The sequence below is a fragment of the Myotis nattereri genome (genome assembly GCF_964212035.1).
Source record: "Myotis nattereri genome assembly, chromosome: 1".
Taxonomy (NCBI): Eukaryota; Metazoa; Chordata; class Mammalia; order Chiroptera; family Vespertilionidae; genus Myotis; species Myotis nattereri.
Window position 1 is genome coordinate 89524132 of NC_138075.1, and position 19455 is coordinate 89543586.

The 19455-nt window shown below is 42.3% G+C and overlaps 1 protein-coding gene across 1 annotated transcript in view; it reads left to right on the top strand.

Moving 5' to 3' along the window:
* The first annotated feature begins 821 nt into the window (after window positions 1-821).
* Window positions 822-19455, top strand: part of PSMA6 (proteasome 20S subunit alpha 6) — a 31693-nt gene continuing 13059 nt past the window's right edge. Inside the window, exon 1 of the mRNA XM_081090210.1 lies at window positions 822-1225. Within this exon, the coding sequence (XP_080946336.1) occupies window positions 1150-1225 (76 nt within the window). The 5' untranslated portion in view covers window positions 822-1149. The remainder of the gene's footprint in view (window positions 1226-19455) is intronic.

A 19455-nucleotide genomic window follows, 5' to 3' on the forward strand; every position in this document is an offset into this window, starting at 1 on the left:
ACCAGAGCAAGGGACTTTTATCAGGACACTTGGGAATTAGGCAGAGCTGGAAAGTACCCTGTGTGCCAGAGATGCTGTTTGCACTTAAGTATTTTCTCAATCATGTTTCAGTTTTGAATTTTTTTTTTCAGGTTAATAAAATAGAGGTTTATTTATTTATTTAAAAAAAAAACACTCTTGAGAAACTGGAGGTTCCTCAAGAAACTGCTTAAGAAGTTCTTACAAATTTTTCATTTAAATGGAAAGTGAATTTAAGAGGAAATACATTAAAGAGGTAAGAATACCCCCTTAAGAATGTACTTAGGGCAGGCATTAAAGTGCCAGAAACCTTGGTATATCTGGCCTTCCTGGTGCACAAACTAGGGGGGAGGGGCACACAAGCCTAACATCATCTTTTTCATTTTGTATTCAGAAGAAACTTTTTCTATTGCCAGTGGCTACCAGAACCCGCTCCCTTCTGTAACTAAAATTAACGGCTGCAATCCATTTCTCCCCACAGCATGAAGGAAAGTGGGTGGGTAAAGAATAGGTTAGAAAGGGTTGTGGGTTCGAGTCCCAGTGTGGGGCGTGCAGGAGGCAGCCGATTAATGATTCCTTCTCATCATTGATGGTTGTTTTTCTCTCTCTCTCGCTTCCTCTCTGAAATCAACATATATTTTTTTATTTTATTTTATTTAAAGAATAGGTTAGAAATGACGCCAGCAATCTAGACGCAGGCTGGTTATACAGGGCCCAAAACTAACGCGAGATTGTGGAATACACGATTCATTTAGGTCACAGTGAATGGCAAATCACTACCCTGGACCCCAGAAAGTTTTTTCGTTCTTGTTACAGTCAATTCATTTTCCAGATGACAGCTCTAAACCACAACCACCGCGTTCCACCGGGCAATCCTGAGCCTGCGCAGACCCGACCCCGACGCAAGCGCACGCCGAGCCCCTACGTCCCTTTCCCCACCCCCACCAGGGGTGGGGGGCGGAGCTCCCTCCGCGCGCGAACCGACGCAGGAGTCGTGAGTTCGGCGCGCAAGAGCGGATGAATCCGGCCGATGCACCGGAAGCAGTCGCTGCGACTTCCGGAGGGGCTTGTACGCCTGGTTAGGGAGCTACCGGGCCCAGAGACCGTTCTTGAAGTAGTGGCTGCATCAACATGTCCCGCGGTTCCAGCGCAGGCTTTGACCGCCACATTACCATTTTTTCACCCGAGGGCCGGCTCTACCAAGTAGGTGAGTGAACCAGGTCCGCCTTTGAGCCACTCGAAATGCTCTGTCATGGCGCGGCCCGGAGTTTAGTCCGGGGCTGAAGCGTGGCCGGAGTTGGGACGGGAGAAGGGCCTAGGCTGGGTGGACGTCCCGGCGTGGTCTCACCCCAGACTGGAGGCAGGGGTCCGGGGCCGGAAGGCTGAAGGCCTCTTGCTGTGGAGGGCGAGCGGCCGCCCTGCCTGGACACAGTGACGAGTAAGGAAGGCAGGACCCAAACGTCTGCCTCCCGACTTCCGGAGGCCTAGGAACTTGTTACATTTTGGCCTAGCCCTGGGTGGACTCGATGTCTGTACTTCTCCCAATTAAAACGTTCCCGCTCCGTTTTCCTTTGTCTGCAGCATGCACTTCCTTGTCCTGAGGTAGATGTTTCCACACAGGCTTTCAGGGCCTCCTGTGTGCCAGATCCTGCTAGCTTAAGGGATACAAAGATGCCACAGCCTCTCTTATATTGAACTTAAAGGCAGTGCCAGATAATGTAAACAAACGGAGACAAAGAAAAAAATACCAGCTTACTGGTATTTGCAGAGTTCAGGACATCTTTGGAAAGCTGGTAGGTAGAAAGGATGATTGTCAGTTGTAGAGCTGCTGGTGAAACATCCCCTTTTAAGCCGTATCTGTTTGACTGCTGTAGTTTACAAGCTGGCTCTGAATTGTAACAACTCTAGTGGGAATGAACACTATACTCGTTCTCAGTTGTTCAGTATTACAATGTATTTTATTGGCTCTAAGTGGTGTCAGCGTTTAGGTTATGATTCTAATTCGGATCCTTAATCTCTTGACATAGAGAATTTAATATCAAGAGATCCTGATTTACACGTGGCCCAGAATGGTTTTATTTTTGAGTGAGTTTAGCACCTCAGTGCCTTGGCAAGGACAGTAATACAACCTGTGTTTGGAAAGCATAAGGAAAGAGTTGGCTTGGCCTATAAATGAGGTTCTCTTCACCTGTACATTTTAGAAATAAAGTTAATTTGGAATGAAACCAGTCCACTATATGGCTACATACTTAATATAATGTAGCAAGAAAACAACATCATATTGGGTAATTCAGTAACCCTTTTAACTCATCCACAATTGAAAAATATGATCAATATTTTGATCAATAATGACCAATATCTAGACAGAAATATGATCAAGAATATCTAGTAGAATGATTTTAAACTCTGCCTTGTAAAATAACACGCTCCCATTGCTGTTCAGGGCACTAATTAGACATTGCTAGGAAAAGGAAAGTGAAAGAATAGTTAGTATGAGCAAGCAGTATTGTGGTGAAGAGCTCAGGCCCTGGAGCGGTAACCTGGGTTCAGATACCTGCTCTGCTCCATACTAGCCATCCAAATGATACAACTTTAGTCTAGTTTCTCTTTGCAAAATTGGGCTGATAATTCCTTGTGGTTGTTTTGAGGATTAAATAAGGTGATGTATGTAGAGTAATTGTACAGTATTAAGTGCTCAGTAAGGATTATTAGATGCCTGTTTTTCTCTTTTGGTGTATTAGATTAGTTGCTCTGTAGACCTGGAATATATCCTTTTTTATAGTCCATGCATGCTTAGTTCTCTAGTGAAATAAATGTACATTATCTTAATGTCATAAATGCTGTTTATTAGTGTATAAACTTTAGAACCTGCCTAAGATAAAGTGTATAGAAATTTTAGAATGCAAACTTTAACATTGGTAGTGGAAAAATAATAAAACAAAAGTGGGAAAATGACAAGGGAAGGAAAGATTAATGGAAAAGTGAATATGACATGGCCCAGTGGTTGGGCATCGGCCTATGAACCATAATTATAAACAAACTGTTGACAGTGTTTGCTTCCAGGGAGTAGGAAGAAAAATTTTTTTAAAAATTGATTTTAGAGAGAGGAATTGCGGCGGGGGGGAGAGGATAATATCAATGTGAGAGAGAAACATCAATTGGTTGCCTTCTGCACACGCTTTGACGGAATTGAACCTGCCACCTTTTGGTGTACGGACGACACTCTAACCATCTGAGCCACACTGGCCGGGGCAGAGAGAAAGATTTTTTTTTTTTAATTGACTTCAGAGAGGAAGGGAGAGGGAGAGAGAGGAAACAACAATGATGAGAGAGAATCATTGATCTGCGCCTCCTACACGCCCTGTAGTGGGGATTGAGTCCACAACACAGGCATCTGCCCTTGACAAGAATCCAACCCTGCACCCTTCAGTCCGAAGGCCAATGCTCTATCCACTGAGCTAAACCAGCTGGTGCAAGAAAGATTTTTGATTGTCATTTGTACCCTATGTAACTATGGAAAATTTTCTCTTGACATATGTATTCAAGGTGTGTGCGTGTGTGTAGAAAATCTGTAGAGCTATATACAGAGCACCTACCTTTGAAATCTAATTTTAGGAATTCCCCAAGTTATCTTTGGGCCACTAAGGCCCAGGTGGAGCAGATAAGCCTGGCTGTTTTCAAAGCCCCCTTCTGTTTGCTGATCTTTTGCTGCATAGGTCTGGCAAGAGAGGAGAGGAGAGGAGCAGTCACTTGAATTTGCCTGCCAGGTGGATGTGAGCACTGCCTGGATGCTTCTAAGGAGCACAGTGATAAAGGACAGGAAAGAAATGGACTGGTAGAGATAGACTAAAGAGATTGAAACCAGGATTCCTGGGTTCGAGTCCTTGCTCCACACCAACTTTGAGAACTTTCTTCATATGTAAAATAGAGATAATAATTTCACCTACCTTATGGGGCTGTAAGGATTTAATGAGTTGATAGATGTAAAGTACTTATATCAGTGTCTGTCACATAGGAAGTGCTCAATAATTGTTTCTGTGAAGGATGCTGTCAGGAAGAAATAAGTGACAAAAATGGAATCAGGAGTTTACAAATAAATGGACTCAGAAGCACTAATTGTTTGTTTGCCTCTTTTGCTGTTAAAAAAAATACTCTTGTTTTAAAATAGTGTTTCTCAACCCAGACTTCTCATGCCTTCCTTGAATCTGATTTGAAGTTTAATGTCAGTGTGTACATATGCATATATGTATGCATACATAAATACATACCTATTATATGTATACATAAATACATACCTATTATAACTACATACAAAAAAGTAATGAGATCAAACACTGCTATGTTTTGAAACTTCATATTCCCCTTCCCACCAGTGCCAAGATTTTTAGTGACTCCATCTGCTTGTAGGTCACTGTTTGAAAGTGTCATGTTTGGAGGCACTTGAAACACACTTCATATTTAAGTTACAAGGTTAGAGAAAGACAGAATGAACAACTTCCAAAAACCTTAACAGAAAGTTTCTAGTCGTGTGGCATTGAAATTGAACATGGACATGGCCTGCAGAGTCTCAACCTACCTCTTGCCCCAGAACAATTCTTTTAATAACCAAATTTCATAGAATGTATGGATCTTTCAATTCATTTTTTCACCAGCCCGTGTTTATATGGAGGAGGGGATGGTATTATTTGTTTCCCAAAACTCAGTACAACACTTTAAACAAAATTATGAGAAAAATCTTGAGGTGCATTCCTATAATTGGCAGAACTTCAAAATCACCTGTAGATGCTGATGAGCATCCATAAAGGGGATGTGCATCTGCACTATTGGTAGCATCCTACTGTGAGCCATTGTCTAGCATTGTGTGCTTGTCCTGAACACTTAGTCAGAGTGCCTTTTATATCTAGTTCCTGTTTTCCCCCAGTATTACACAAAAAATAATTCCCAGAAATGTTGGGAAAGTGTTGGGGAAATTTGTAGGGAAGGAAGCAGAGTAAGAGATTACTGTGGAAAGAGGTCTCTATACAGAACAATTCATTAACCATTTTGTTAGTGATCAAGGAAGCATTCTAACTTTATGGTTTGCTGTTAGGTCGGTTTTGATCATTTTTTTACCTATAAGATGACTGTTTCGTGTGGTTCAACCAAATATTTACATATAGGTACATACTTTACTATTATTTAAGTTACAATCTAAACAAATGGGGACTCAACGGTTGAGTGTAATTCATTATAATTTATCCCATTTAAAAAATGGGAAATGGACCCAGCCAGTGTGGCTCAATAGTTGAGCGTTGGCCCATGAACCAGCAAGTCATGGTTCCATTCATGGTCAGGGCATATGTTCAGCTTGCTGGTTCAACCCCCTGTAGGGGGCATGCAGGAGGCAGCCGTTGGATGTTTCTATCCCACTCCTCTCTAAAATCAATAAAATATATTTTTTTAAATGGGAAATGGGCTATTAGTTATCATTTTCTTGTATAGTCTTGGGCATTCAAGAACAGATTACTAAGATTACCGTAAAAGTGTTTGCTAGTTTTGCAAGTTTCTGAAATTTTGTCCAAATAAAATCTTTAATGATGTAAATAAAGTGTATAATTACTATTTCCAGCATTTGAATTCTGGCCTTAAAAAATAAATACGCCTTTTCAATGCTGCCCATAAACCATTCTGTTTTTTTCTTAAGTAGCCTTCCTTCTCACCTCTGCTATGGGCAAGGGGGTGGGGGGCAGTATTATTTGTTTCTTGAGAAGATATTCTTTGGTTATTAAGTTATCTCTAGGTCCTTTACCTGGCATTTTCTATTTTTTTGGAAATTATTACAAAATACATATTTTATGTTAGTAGCATTATAATGGGGATTCAAGTGTACAAAATTTTATTGGAATTTATAACATGGTGAGTACTAAAATAACAGTATAAAGTAAGGCACTGAAGGAAGTGACACTTCCAGGGAGAGCCAGGAAAGGTTCCTCGGAGAAGATGAATTGATTTAGATGGAGATTAGATAAGGAGCTTTTGGGGGACCAGTGCATAGGTCAGTGTGACTGGAGCATAGACAGTGATAACTGGAAAAATAGATTGTAGCAAAATTTTAGAGAGATTTGGGTACCATGCTAGGGTTTAGTCTTTGTCCCATGGGTTTTGGACATAGCTAGCAAAAATCATTATTAAGGATTATTAAGTCAGAATGCAGGAGGGTTGAGTTTAGAATTAGAATTACCGTAGAAAGGGGCTGATGGCAGGAAGTTCAGAAACTTGTTAACTAAACCATATAAATCTTAATGAGGTATTGAGAAAGAAAGGATAAAGAGGAGACTCTGAGTAGATATAAAAGTGGACATCTGAGAGAGAATGGGTGAAGAATCAAGGATGGTACCCAGGTTTGTAGCTTGGAAAACTGAGTGGTTAGTAATACCATTGAGATAAGGCCTATAAGAAAAGTAGCACATTTGCAGAGAGAGGAGTTTACTGTCTTACATGCCTGTGGGTGAAATAGGCATGAGATTTGCAAGTATAGGTTCAGAGGTAAAAATGACAATAGTGATAAGATAAAATCACCCAGGTATAGGGAGAAATGACAGAATTCTGGGAAATAACAATTTAAGGAGCTGGCTGAAGAGGTGGAAGCAGTGAAAGATGTGAAGGGAAGTTCAGAGAAGTAGGAATGATATTCTTTAAGAACTTCAAAAATCAGTTCCTCAGTTGCATTAGCCACATTTCAGGTACTCAGTAGCCATATGTAGCTAATGGCTATTATATTGGACAATGTAAATATAGAACATTGTCATCACAGAAGATTATTTTGGTTAGCACTAGCCTATATAGAGGGAGGGAGGAAGAGGACCACTTTAATGAATTCTGGCAAATTCACAAGTGCATTCTCTATTGAACATTCTTTAATATGTAAATAATTTTTATTTTGTGGGACAAGATGTTATTCTGTGGTGGAGGGTTGCTTTATCTTTTGTGGCTTTTATATTTTGTATGTAAGCAGACCAGATAAATAATACAAATGAGTGCAACATGCTAGGTGAGATATGACAAGGATTGGTGGGAATTTGAAAACTGCAAAATATGTGCCAGCCCTAGATGATTTTGCTATGTGCGAATGAGGGGCAGGTGTTAACAGATATTTTTCCCCTAAGAAAAACTAAATCCTAATTTTATTTTATCTGACTTTTAGTTAATTTGAATCTTTCTAGAAAACCATGCATTCCAAGCCAACTTCAGTAAGTTGGCTTTTGCTTAGTATCTTCTGGTTGCAAATTTAATTTTAAAGTTTCTTGGTTCCTGCTTTCTTTGACCCTCCAGTCTGGATGTGAAGGTAGAAATACACATTTTCAAATGCTAAACTTAGTGGTGAAATAGGAAATTCTATCGGAATCCAGAGAAAGTGTTCATGGGAAATGGCAGGGGCTTAAAGGGGAAGGGCAAGCTTTGGCTAGGTGGACATAAGAGTGAGAAGGCAATCCAGGCAGGGCATAAAGAAACAAAGACGTGAGTGTGGGAAGAATCAGGATCTATAAACATAAAGGGTAATGTAAGAAGAGAGTTGGTAAGTATGACAAACTAATAGCTCTCTGTGGCCATAGATGGAATGTTTTTTAGGCCAAAATTGTGTTCTGAACAATTGGGTAATAAAAGCAAACAATAGACAGTTAGGCAATATTAAGGATAGTGACCTAGATATAAGAATCATCTGTATTGAAGTGATTGTTCCTTACCTCTGTAATATCGATAGTGATAATCCCTCCTTTAGTCCTGATACTGATGATTTGTGTTCTCACTTCCTTGATTATTCTAGCTAGAGATTTATATTAGTTTCCTCTGGCTATTGTAACAAATTTCCACAAACTTGGTGGCTTAAACAACAGAAATGTATTTTCTGACAGTTCTGGAAACCAGAAGTCCAAAATTAGTATCACTGGATCAAAATCAAAGTGTCATGCAGGGCTGTGCTCTCTCTGGAGGCTTTTAGGGAGAATGTATTCTTCACTTCGTCCACTTCTAGAGGCTCCCAGCATTCTTTGGCTTATGGCTTTATCACTTCAATCTCATAGACCAGCATCATTGTCAAATCTTACTCTGCTGCCTCTTCACATCACCTTTTCATTCTCTGTGTGTAAAATCTCCCTCTGGTTCTCTCATATATGTGGTATGATTGCATTTTGAACCCATCAGGATAACCTTACCCTCTCAAGGTCCTTGAGTTAATCACATCTGCAAAGATCCTTTTTTTTTTAAGCCATAAAAGGTAATATTCATAGGTTCTAGGGATTAGGACATGGATATCACTTAGGGACCATTTTTTAGCATACCAAAGCGTTTATAATTTTGTTGGTTTGTTTGTGTAGTTTATCCATTCTGGCAATTTCTACTTTTTATTGGAGTATTTTGTCCATTAACATTTAATGCAGTTGTTGACATGATTAAAGTTTACTTATTTTATTATTTATTATTTATTTCATTTTATTATTTGTTTTCTGACGTTCTCTTTTGTCTATTTCTTTGATTTCTGGTCTTTGCTGTTTCTTTTTTTTCTAATCTGGGTTTACCTTTGCCCTTTTCTAGTTTCTTACCGTGGAAACTTAAGTCTTTGATTTTAAACCTTTTAATATAAACAATTAAAACTATTGTATTAGTTTTCTATGCTGCATAAAAATTACCACAAACTGCCCTACCTGGTTTGGCTCAGTGGATGGAGTGTCAGCCTGCGGACTGAAGGGTCCTAGGTTCGGTTCCGGTCAAGGGCATGTACCTTGGTTGCAGGCACATCCCCTGTAGTGGGTGTGCAGGAGGCAGCTGATCAATGTTTCTCTCTCATCGATGTTTCTAACTCTCTATCCCTCTCTCTTCCCCTCTGTAAAAATCAATAAAATATATTTTTATTTTTTTTAATTAATATATTTTTTATTGATTGAGATATTACATATGTGTCCTTATCCCCATGTTACCCCTTATCCCCCCGTTCATGCCCTCATCCCCCTGTTGTCCGTGTCCATTGGTTAGGCCTATATGCTTGCTTATAAGTCCTTTGGTTGATCTCTTCCCCTTACCCCCACCCTCCCCTGCCTTCCCTTCAAGGCCCGACAGTCCAATCAATGCCTCTCCGTCTCTGGATCAGTCTTGGTTCATCAGTTTATGTTGTTCATTATATTCCACAAATGAGTGAGATCATGTGGTATTTATCCTTCTCTGACTGGCTTATTTCACTTAGCATAATGCTCTCCAGTTCCATCCATGCTGTGGCAAATGGTAAGAGTTCCTTCTTTTTTACAGCAGCATAGTATTCCATTGTGTAGATGTACCACAGTTTTCTACTCCACTCATCTGTTGATGGGCACTTAGGCTGTTTCCAAATCTTAGCTATGGTAAATTGTGCTGCTATGAACATAGGGATGCATATATCCTTTCTGATTGGTGTTTCTAGTTTCTTGGGATATATTCCTAGAAGTGGGATCACTGGGTCAAATGGGAGTTCCATTTTTAATTTTTTGAGGAAACTCCATACTGTCTTCCATAGTGGCTGCACAAGTCTGCATTCCCACCAGCAGTGCAGGAGGGTTCCTTTCTCTCCGCATCCTCTCCAGCACTTGTTTGTTGATTTGTTGATGATAGCCATTCTGACAGGTGTGAGATGATACTGCATTGTTGTTTTGATTTGCATCTCTCGGATGATTAGTGACTTTGAGCATGTTTTCATATGTCTATTGGCTTTCTGAATGTCCTCTTTTGAAAAGTGTCTATTTAGGTCCTTTGCCCTTTTTTGATTGGATTGTTTATCTTCCGTTTGTTAAGTTGTAAGAGTTCCCTGTAAATGTTGTAGATTAAACCCTTATCAGAGATAACATTGGCAAATATGTTCTCCCATGCAGTGGGGGTTCTTGTTTTGTTGATGGTTTCTTTTGCTGTACAAAAGCTTTTTATTTTGATGTAGTCCCATTTGTTTATTTTCTCTTTAGTTTCCAATGCCCTAGGGGCTGTATCAGTGAAGAAATTGCTTCGGCATATGTCTGAGATTTTGTTGCCTTTGGATTCCTCTAGTATTTTTATGGTTTCCCGTCATATATATTTATCCATTTTGAGTTTATTTTTGTGTAAGGTATAAGTTGGTGGTCTAGTTTCATTTTTTTGCATGTATCTGTCCAATTTTCCCAACACCATTTATTAAAGAGAGTGTCTTGATTCCATTGTATGTTCTTGCCTCCTTTGTCAAATATTGAGTATATTGGTTCAGGTCAATTTTGGGGTTCTCTATTCTATTCCATTGATATATATGTCTGTTCTTGTGCCAGTACCAGGCAGTTTTGAGAACAGTGGCTCTGTAATACAGTTTGATATCTGGTATTGAGATCCCTCCTACTTCGTTCTTCTTTCTCAGGATCGCTGCAGCTATTCAGGGTCTTTTTTTATTCCAGATGAATTTTTGGAGAGTTTGTTCTAGGTCTGTGAAATATGCCGTTGGTATTTTAATGGGTAGTGCGTTGAATTTATAGATTGCTTTGGGTAGTATGGACATTTTATTGATGTTGATTCTACCAATCCATGAACATGGTATGTTCTTCCATCTGTTTATGTCTTCTATCTCTTTTTTCAACGTCCTGTAGTTTTCAGCATATAGGTCTTTTACCTCTTTAGTTAAGTTTATTCCTAGGTATCTCGATTTTTTTTTTTGTGCAGGGGTAAATGGGATTGATTTTTTAGTCTCACTTTCTGTAAGTTCACTATTGGTGTAAAGAAATGCCATAGATTTTTGGCATTAATTTTGTATCCTGCTACATTGCCGAATTCATTTATTCTAGTAATTTTTTGATGGAGTCTTTAGGGTTTTCTATGTATAGTATCATGTCATCTGCGAATAGGGACAATTTTACTTCTTCTTTACCAATTTGGATACCTTTTATTTCTTCTTCTTGTCTGATTGCATTGGCTAGCACTTCCGGTACTATGTTGAATAGGAGTGGTGAAAGGGGACATCCCTGTCTTGTTCCTGTTCTTAAGGGAAATGGTTTTAGTTTTTGCCCATTGAGTATGATGTTGCCTGTAGGTTTTTCATATAAGGCTCTTATTATGTTGAGGTATGATCCTTCTATTCCCACTTTGCTGAGCGTTTTTATCAGAAAAGGGTGTTGGACTTTGTCAACTGCCTTTTCTGCATCAATTGATATGATTATGTGATTTTTGTCTCAGTTTGTTTATATGGTGTATCACGTTTATTGATTTGCAGGTATTGTACCAGCCTTGCATCCCTGGAATAAATCCCACTTGGTCATGGTGTATGATCTTTCTAATGTAATGCTGGATCCGGCTTGCTAAAATTTTGTTGAGGATTTTAGCATCTATGTTCATCAGGGATATTGGCTTGTAATTCTCTTTTTTTGTGGTGTCTTTATATGGTTTTGGGATTAGGGTAATGCTGGCTTCATAGAAAGAGCTTGGAAGTGTGCTTTCCTCTTGAATTTTTTGGAATAGTCTGAGAAGGATTGGTTTTAGTTCTTTGAATGTTTGGTTAAACTCCCCTGTGAAGCCATCTGGTCCAGGGCTTTTGTTTGCTGGAAGCATTTTGATTACTGTTTCAATTTCATCAGTAGTTATCGGCCTATTCAGGTTTTTTGATTCTTCCTGGTTGAGTTTTGGAAGCTTGTATTTTTCTAGGAATGTGTCTGTTTCATCGAGGTTGTCCAGTTTGTTGGAGTAGAGGTGTTCGTAGTATTTTTTTACAGTCCTTTGTATATCAGTGGGATCAGTTGTTACTTCACCTCTTTCATTTCTGATTTTGTTTATTTGGGTTCTCTCTCTTTGTTTCTTGGTGAGTCTGGCTAGAGGTTCATCAATCTTGTTTATCCTTTCAAAGAACCAGCTTTTGGTTTATTGATCTTTTGTATTGTTTTTTTTTTTTTTGGGTCTCTATGTCATTTATTTCTGCTCTGATCTTTATTATATCCTTCCTTCTGGCTACTGTGGGCTTTTTTTGTTGCTCTCTTTCTAATTCTTTAAGTTGCGGGGTCAGGTAATTTATTACCATTTTTTCTTGTTTTTTGAGGTAGACCTGTAGAGCTATGAACTTCCCCTCGCAAGACTGCTTTCACTGTGTCGCATAGATTTTGGATTGTTGTCATTGGAGTGTTTTCATTGTCATTTGTTTCCAGGATGCTTTTTATTTCTTCTTTGATCTCTTTGGTAACCCAGTCATTGTTTAATAGCATGCTATTTAGCCTCCAAGTGTTTTATTTTTTTCCATTGTTTTTATTGTAGTTGATTTCTAGTTTTATGCCACTGTGATCTGAGAAGATACTTGTTATGATTTCTGTCCTCTTGAATTTGAAGAGACTTTGCCTATGTCCTAATATGTGGTTTATCTTTGAAAATGTCCCGTGTGCACTGGAGAAGAATGTATATTCTGTTACTTTGGGGTGAAATATTCTGATGTCGTCAACTACGTCCATCTTATCTGGTGAGTCATTTAGGATTGCTGTTTCCTTACTGATTTTTTGTTTAGAGGATTTATCTAGTGATGTCAGTGGGGTATTAAAGTCCCCTACTATGACCGTATTACTATCAATCTCTCCCTTGATATCTTCCAGAAGTTGTTTTATGTATTTGGGTGCTCCTGTATTGGGTGCATATATATTTACAAGAGATATCTTCTTGTTGGATTGCTCCCTTTAGTATGTAGTGGCCTTCCTTATCTCTTGTTATGGCCTTTACTTTGAGGTCTGTTTTGTCAGATATAAGTATCGCAACCCCAGCTTTTTTCTCATTTCCATTTGCCTGAAAAAATTTTTTCCATCCCTTCACTATCAGTCTTTGTGAATCCTTTGTTCTCAGGTGGGTGTCTTGTAGACAGCAGATATATGCGTCATGTTTTCTTATCCATTCAGCTACCCTATGTCTTTTGATTGGGGCATTTAACCCATTTACGTTTAATGTTATTATTGGTAAGTACTTGTTTGTCATCATTTTTATTCTTAATATTTGTGTTTCTTCTTGCCTTTCCATTTCTTCTTTTTACAGGATTCCCTTTAGCATTTCTTGCATTGCTGGCTTGGTGGTAATAAACTCTCTTAGTCCTTTTTTGTGAAGCTCCTGATTCCACCTTCAATTTTGAATGATAGCCTTGCTGGGTATAGTATTCTGGGATTCAGTCCCTTGGTTTGCATCACTTTGTATATTTCATTCCATTCCCTTCTAGCTTGGTGTGTTTCTGTTGAGAGATCCGTTGATATTCTAATGGGAGATCCCTTGTATGTAACTTTCTGACTCTCTCTGGCAGCTTTTAAGATTCGTACTTTGTTGTCGATGTTTGCCAATTTAATTATGGTGTAACTTGGTGTTGGTCTTTTTGGGTTTATCTTGTTTGGGACTGTCTGTGCTTCTTGGATTTGCATGGTTCTTTTCTTGCCAATATCGGGGAAATTTTCTGTCATTATTTCTCCGAACAGGTTTTGTATTCCTTGCTTCTCTTCCTCTCCTTCTGGTACCCCTATTATGCAGATGTTGTTTCGTTTTGTGTTGTCCCAAAGCTCCCTTAGGCTCTCCTCTTGCTTTTTAATTTTTCTTTCCAGTTGCTGCTGTGTTTGTGTGTTTTTTCCTACCTTGTCTTCTAGCTCGCTGATGCAGTCCTCAGCCTCTTCTAGTCTACTGTTCAAGCCTTCCAATGTGTTCTTTCTTGCAGCTATGTTGTTCTTCATTTCCTCTTGATTCCTTTTCATATTGGTGACATTCTCATTCAGCTCCTTATAATTCTCATTGAGTTGTGTGTATTTGTCATTGAGTTGCATGTATTTGTCATCCAGCCGTTTGAGCATTCTTATAACCATTACTCTGAATTCTGTCTCTGAGAAGTTACTTGCCTCGGTTTCATTTAACTCCCTCTCTAGTGATTCCTTTTTTTCTTTCCTTTGAGGGTTGCTTTTTTGTCTCCCCATGTTTTGCTCTAATGTTTTAATTGTTTCTGTGTCCTAGATCTGACTGTTTTGCTACCCCAGTTCTTTTGAGGAGGGTGCTGCTTGTGTGATCTCTCGGATCTCCTGAGTTTTGTAATCTAGTGTAGCTCCCTACTTGAGTTGTTTGGGTTTTCTTGATGTAGGCCTGTGAGCTGGTAAGGTGCAACCGCGGTGTCCAGATGTCAGCAGCTGGGGAGGGATATGTTCCAATTTTTGCTGCCTTGGGTCCTTGGCTAAAATCGCCCGTGCCCAGCAGGGGCTCTTGGAGGTACCCAGGAGCTGTCTGTCAGGGTGGTAGGGCTCAGGCAGCCTGCACACTTGGAAAGGCACAACTGTGGTGTCCAGAGTTCTGTAGCTGTAGAGTGGGAAGACTCAGTTTTTGCTGCTGGGCCTGTGGTTGTATACCCACGCTCCCAGTGGTAGCTCACAGGGGCACCCACGGTGTGCTTGCCAGTGTGGCACCCTAGAGCACTCTGAAGGGCCCTGTTGAAGCTAAGCGATCGAGGCGTCTGTGGGCAGGTATCCAGGATGAGGATATTCAGAATTTCTGTTGTTGGGATAGTGCACCCTTGTTAGAATAAGAACACGCCTGTGACCCGGTGGGCTCAGGAGGCCTGAGCACTGGAAAAGCATGACTAGTGTCCAGAGTTTTGCAGCTGTAGAGTGGGAAGACTCAGTTTTTGCTGCTGTGCCTGTGGATGGATACACACGCTCCCAGTGGCGGCTCACGGGTACCTGTAGTGCATTTGCGGTGTGGATCTCCAAGGTACGCTGAGGGGCCCTGGGGCTGAAGTTATGTGACAGCGTCTATTGGCAGTTATTCAGGAGAATGAATTCAGAATTTCTGCTGCGAGGCATTGCTCCCCCATTTGCACAATATCACACTCAGTGAGGCTTGCCGTGGCTCCCCAGATCTGCCTATGGGATGGTGGGCTCCAGATGCCTGCCTGCTGGAAATGTGCCTTCTGGCAGTGCGTTTGCAGCGTGTGCACAGGGCTCTGACACACCCTAAGGGGCCCTGGCGTTGAAATTGTGCTACAGTGTCTATTGGCAGTTATTTAGGAAAAGTGAATTCAGAATTTCTCCTGTGGGGCAGTGCGCCCCTGTCTGTACAATATTGCACCGAGTGGGGTCTCACAGCGACTCCGAGGGGCTGCCTGTGATGGTCTCCAGATGCCTGTCTGCTGGAAACCACGGCTCTGGTGGAATAAAATATATTTTTTTAAAAATTACCACAAACTTAGCAGCTTAAAAAACACACACACTTGTTATCTCACAGCAGGTGCGAGCGCTGGGCGGGACCGCGGTGTGCGAGAGCAAAGAATTTTCAGTACCCACCAGAGGCTTGCCCTGATGACAGCGACTGGTGCCCTGTCTTGGTCTGGTACTCCCGCTCACTGTTCCACCATCCCGCTGCAGCCAACACCCGCCATGTTCTGTGCACACCCCCTGGTGGTCAGCACTCGTCATAGCAAATGGTGGTTCTGCCTTTGGTCTATTTGTATATTAGGGTAATGTGTGTGTGTGTGTATGTGTGTACACACACACACTAGTGGCTCAGTGCACAAAATTCGTGCACGTTAAAAGGGAATTAATTAGAGGAAATATTTTAATATTGTTATTTGCATTTTCTCTATAATAGAAGTGTCAGAGATGAAAGAAAATTAGTAAAATGTATATGAAAATCTTCCTCTTATCAGAGTCTGAGGCACACTGTGTGACCCAGAGTCAAGTCCCCGCCCACCCATGTGCACCTTGAAATCATGCGAGACCCAGACCCGGCCAGTCCCACCCCCATTGAGTGAGATCCAGACCCGGCCAGCCCCACCCCCATCAAGCCCTGCCAGGTGAGGGGCACAGCCTCAGGTCCCCCAGCCCAGTGCTGGGCAGGAGGTGCAGCCTCAGGTCCCCTGGCCTGGCGCCAGGGCGGGGGGCATGGCCTGAGGTCCGCCATCAAGCCCCACTGGGAGGAGGGGGTGCAGCCTCAGGTCCCCTGCCATGGAGGGGGTTTCCTCAGCCCAGCCTGCCCCCCTCACAGTCCGGGAGCCCTCAGGGGCGGGAGGCGACCCCTTGGTCGGGAAGACGATGCCCCCATCACACCTTTGCTGCTGCCACTGCCAGCAGCGCAAGCCTCGGCTGGTCCTGGTTGCCTGAGCCTCAGATGGCCCTGAATGGCTGGGCAGCCAACATCCGAGGCTTGCCTGAGCCTCAGGCTGTCCCTGGGCAGCTGGGGGGCTGAGTGCGGGTCCAGCCACACTGTGGGCCTGCCGCCCCCCCTTCCCTCCCCGACTGGGCTGAAAGGACTGGGAGACTCCAGCAGGGCTGAGGAGACTGGGTGCCGCCATCTTGTGGCTATAAGCACCGCCAGCTTTGTGATGGTGTGATGGTCAATTTACATTTCCCTCTTTATTAGATAGGATATCATTGCCAAATATGTTCTCCCAGTGGGCTCTCTTGTCATTTTGTTGATGGTTTATTTTGCTGTGCAGAAGCTTTTTATTTTGATGACTCCCATTTGTTTATTTTCTCCTTTGTTTCCTTTGCGTTAGGAGATGTATCAGTAAACATATTGCTATGAGAGATGCCTAAGATTTTGCTGCCTATGGTTTTTTCTAGGATTTTTATGGTTTCATGACTTACATTTAAGTCTTTTATCCATTTTGAGTTTACTCTTGTGTGTGGTGTAAGTTAGTGGTCTAGTTTCATTTTTTTGTATGTATCTGTCCAATTTTCCCAACACCATTTATTGAAGAGACTGTCTTGACTCCATTGTATGCTCTTGCCTCCTTTGTCAAATATTAACACATTTTTTGCGGGTTGTTTTTATCACGCGCTAACAGGTGGCGTGGGCCATTTTTGCTAATTTTTTGCGCAAATGGTAACGTTCAGTAAAATTACGATAACTTTAGTTTAGGTATTTATACGTTACCCGCATTCTACCGCTAGTCTATAAAAAACGTATTAATACGTGTCCCGTGCTCTACTACACTGGTAGAATGTATAAATAGTAAAACGTGTAAACACGTTTCCCGCATACAATGTGTTAATTGAGCATAATGGCTTGGGTTGATTTCTGGGTTCTCTGTTCTGTTCCATTGACTTATGTGCCTTTTCTTGTGCCAGCATCAGGCTGTTTTTATTACAGTGGCTTTGTAGTATAACTTGAAATCTGATATTGTGATTCCTCCAACTTTGTTTTTCTTTCTCAAAATTGCTGCAGCTATTCGGGGTCTTTTTTGATTCCATATAAATTTTTGGAGTATTTGTTATAGCTCTGTGAAATATGACATTGGTATTTTAATAGGGATTGCATTGAATCTGTAGATTGCCTTGGGTAGTATGGACATTTTAATAATGTTGATTCTACCAATCCATGAATATGGTATATTCTTCTGGTTTTCCAATTTGGATACCTTTTATTTATTTTTGCCTGATCGCTGTGGCTAGGACATCCAGTGGTATCCTCCTATATAATAAAAGAGAAACATGTAAATTGACCATCCCTTCACTATGCTACCAGCCAATCAGGAGTGAATATGCAAATTAACCCGACAAAGCTGGCGGGTTAATTTGCATACACAGATGCCTGGTGGAGAGCAGAAGCGGGAGAGCTGGCAGCTTGGGGGGATGTGACTCCTTTGGTCGCTCCCTTGGGGGGCCGTGGCTCCCTCGGTCGCTCCCAGGATGGGCAGCACCAGGAATTCTGGGAATAGTAGTTCTGATGGCAGCCCCAGGACCGGAAGCAGAAGCCCAGAGTTCAGGAGCACCAGGAATTGTAGTTCTGGTGGCAGACATATCTCCTAAACCAGTGATGGCAAACCTATGACACGCGTGTCAGAGGTGACACGCGAACTCATTTTTTGGTTGATTTTTCTTTGTTAAATGGCATTTAATATATAAAATAAATATCAAAAATATAAATCTTTGTTTCACTATGCTTGCAAATATCAAATAGTTTCTACATGTGACACGGCACCAGAGTTAAGTTAGGGTTTTTCAAAACGCTGACACGCCAAGCTCAAAAGGTTCGTTGTCACTGTCCTAGCACTAGAGCAAAGTGAGCCTGGAGCAAGTTACTGTTGCGGTCGGGGGTGGAGGGAAAGCAAAGGTGAGAGACATAAGTAAGATCAGAGTGTCTAGGAAAAATTAAAGGGAAGATAAATCCTAAAACTTCCAGGAAATCTCCACCAATGAAGCAAAGAAAAAATGCCTCTATTATTCTGTGAGCAACCAACCAAACTGGGTTGGGGATCTCAGACAATTTACTCATATGATTGCAAAGACAGACAGAAACTCCTGGATTGGAGAGGGCTCCCAGATTGGGGAGGGTGCAGGTCGGGCTGAGGGACCCACCCCCTGTGCACGAATCTTCATGCACCGGGCCCCTAGTCCTATCTAATAAAAGAGAAACATGGTAATTAGCGTACGACCACTACCCTTCCCATTGGCTAATCAGGGCAATATGCAAATTAACTGCCAGCCAAGATGGCGGCTGGCAGCCAGGCAGCTTAAAGTGAACATGAGGCTTGCTTGCTTCAGTGACGGAGGACTCCAACGTTCCCCGCCGGCCGCTGCAGGCCTCTGAGCTGCAACTCTAAGCAACTATGTTACAGGTATAGAAGCTAAACAAAACCCCAGAAACCTGCTTTAGTTTGTCGGGCTTCAGCCAGCAGGATCACAACATTGTTTCAAATACAGAAGGTAAACAAAGGCCAGAAACCTGCTTTCAGCAGTGGAGGCCTAAGAGCTGGAGCCAAGCCTCAAAGCTAAAGCTGGCCCAGAATAAAAAAAAAAGAAAAAGAAAAAAAGGAGCGGTTGGGAGCTTCAGTCACCCGCCAGCCTGAAAACAGCCCTCAGCCCCTCACCCAGACTGGCCAGGCACCCCAGTGGGGACCCCCACCCTGATCCAGGATACCCTTCAGGGCAAACCAGCTGGCCCACACCCGTGCACCAAGCCTCTATCCTATATAGTAAAAGGGTAATATGCCTCCCAGCACCGGGATCAGCTGAGCTGAGAGGCCTCCCGGCACCGGGATCAGTGTGACAGGGGGCAGCACCCAAACTCCCTGATTGCCCTGTAGCTCTGTGTGTGACAGGGGACGGGGCCACAACCTCCCTATCCGCCCTGCTCTGTTCATGACAGGGGAAGGCGCCCCAACCCCCTGATCAGCCCTGCTCTGTGCCTGATAGGGGGAGCTCCCCAACCCCATGATTGCCCTGCAGCTCTGTGTGTGACAGGGTGCGGCGCCCCAACCCCCCACCCCACAGGCCCTGCTCTGTGTGTGACGGGGTAGAGCCATAACCTCCCCATCGGCCCTGCCCTGAGTGTGAGAGTGGCGGCGCTCCAACCCCCACCCCACGGGCCCTGCTCTGTGTGTGATGGGGTAGAGCCATAACCTCCCCATCGGCCCTGCCCTGAGTGTGAGAGTGGCGGCGCCCCAACCCCCTGATCGGCCCTGCTCTGTGGGTGATAGAGGGCAGCGCCCCAACC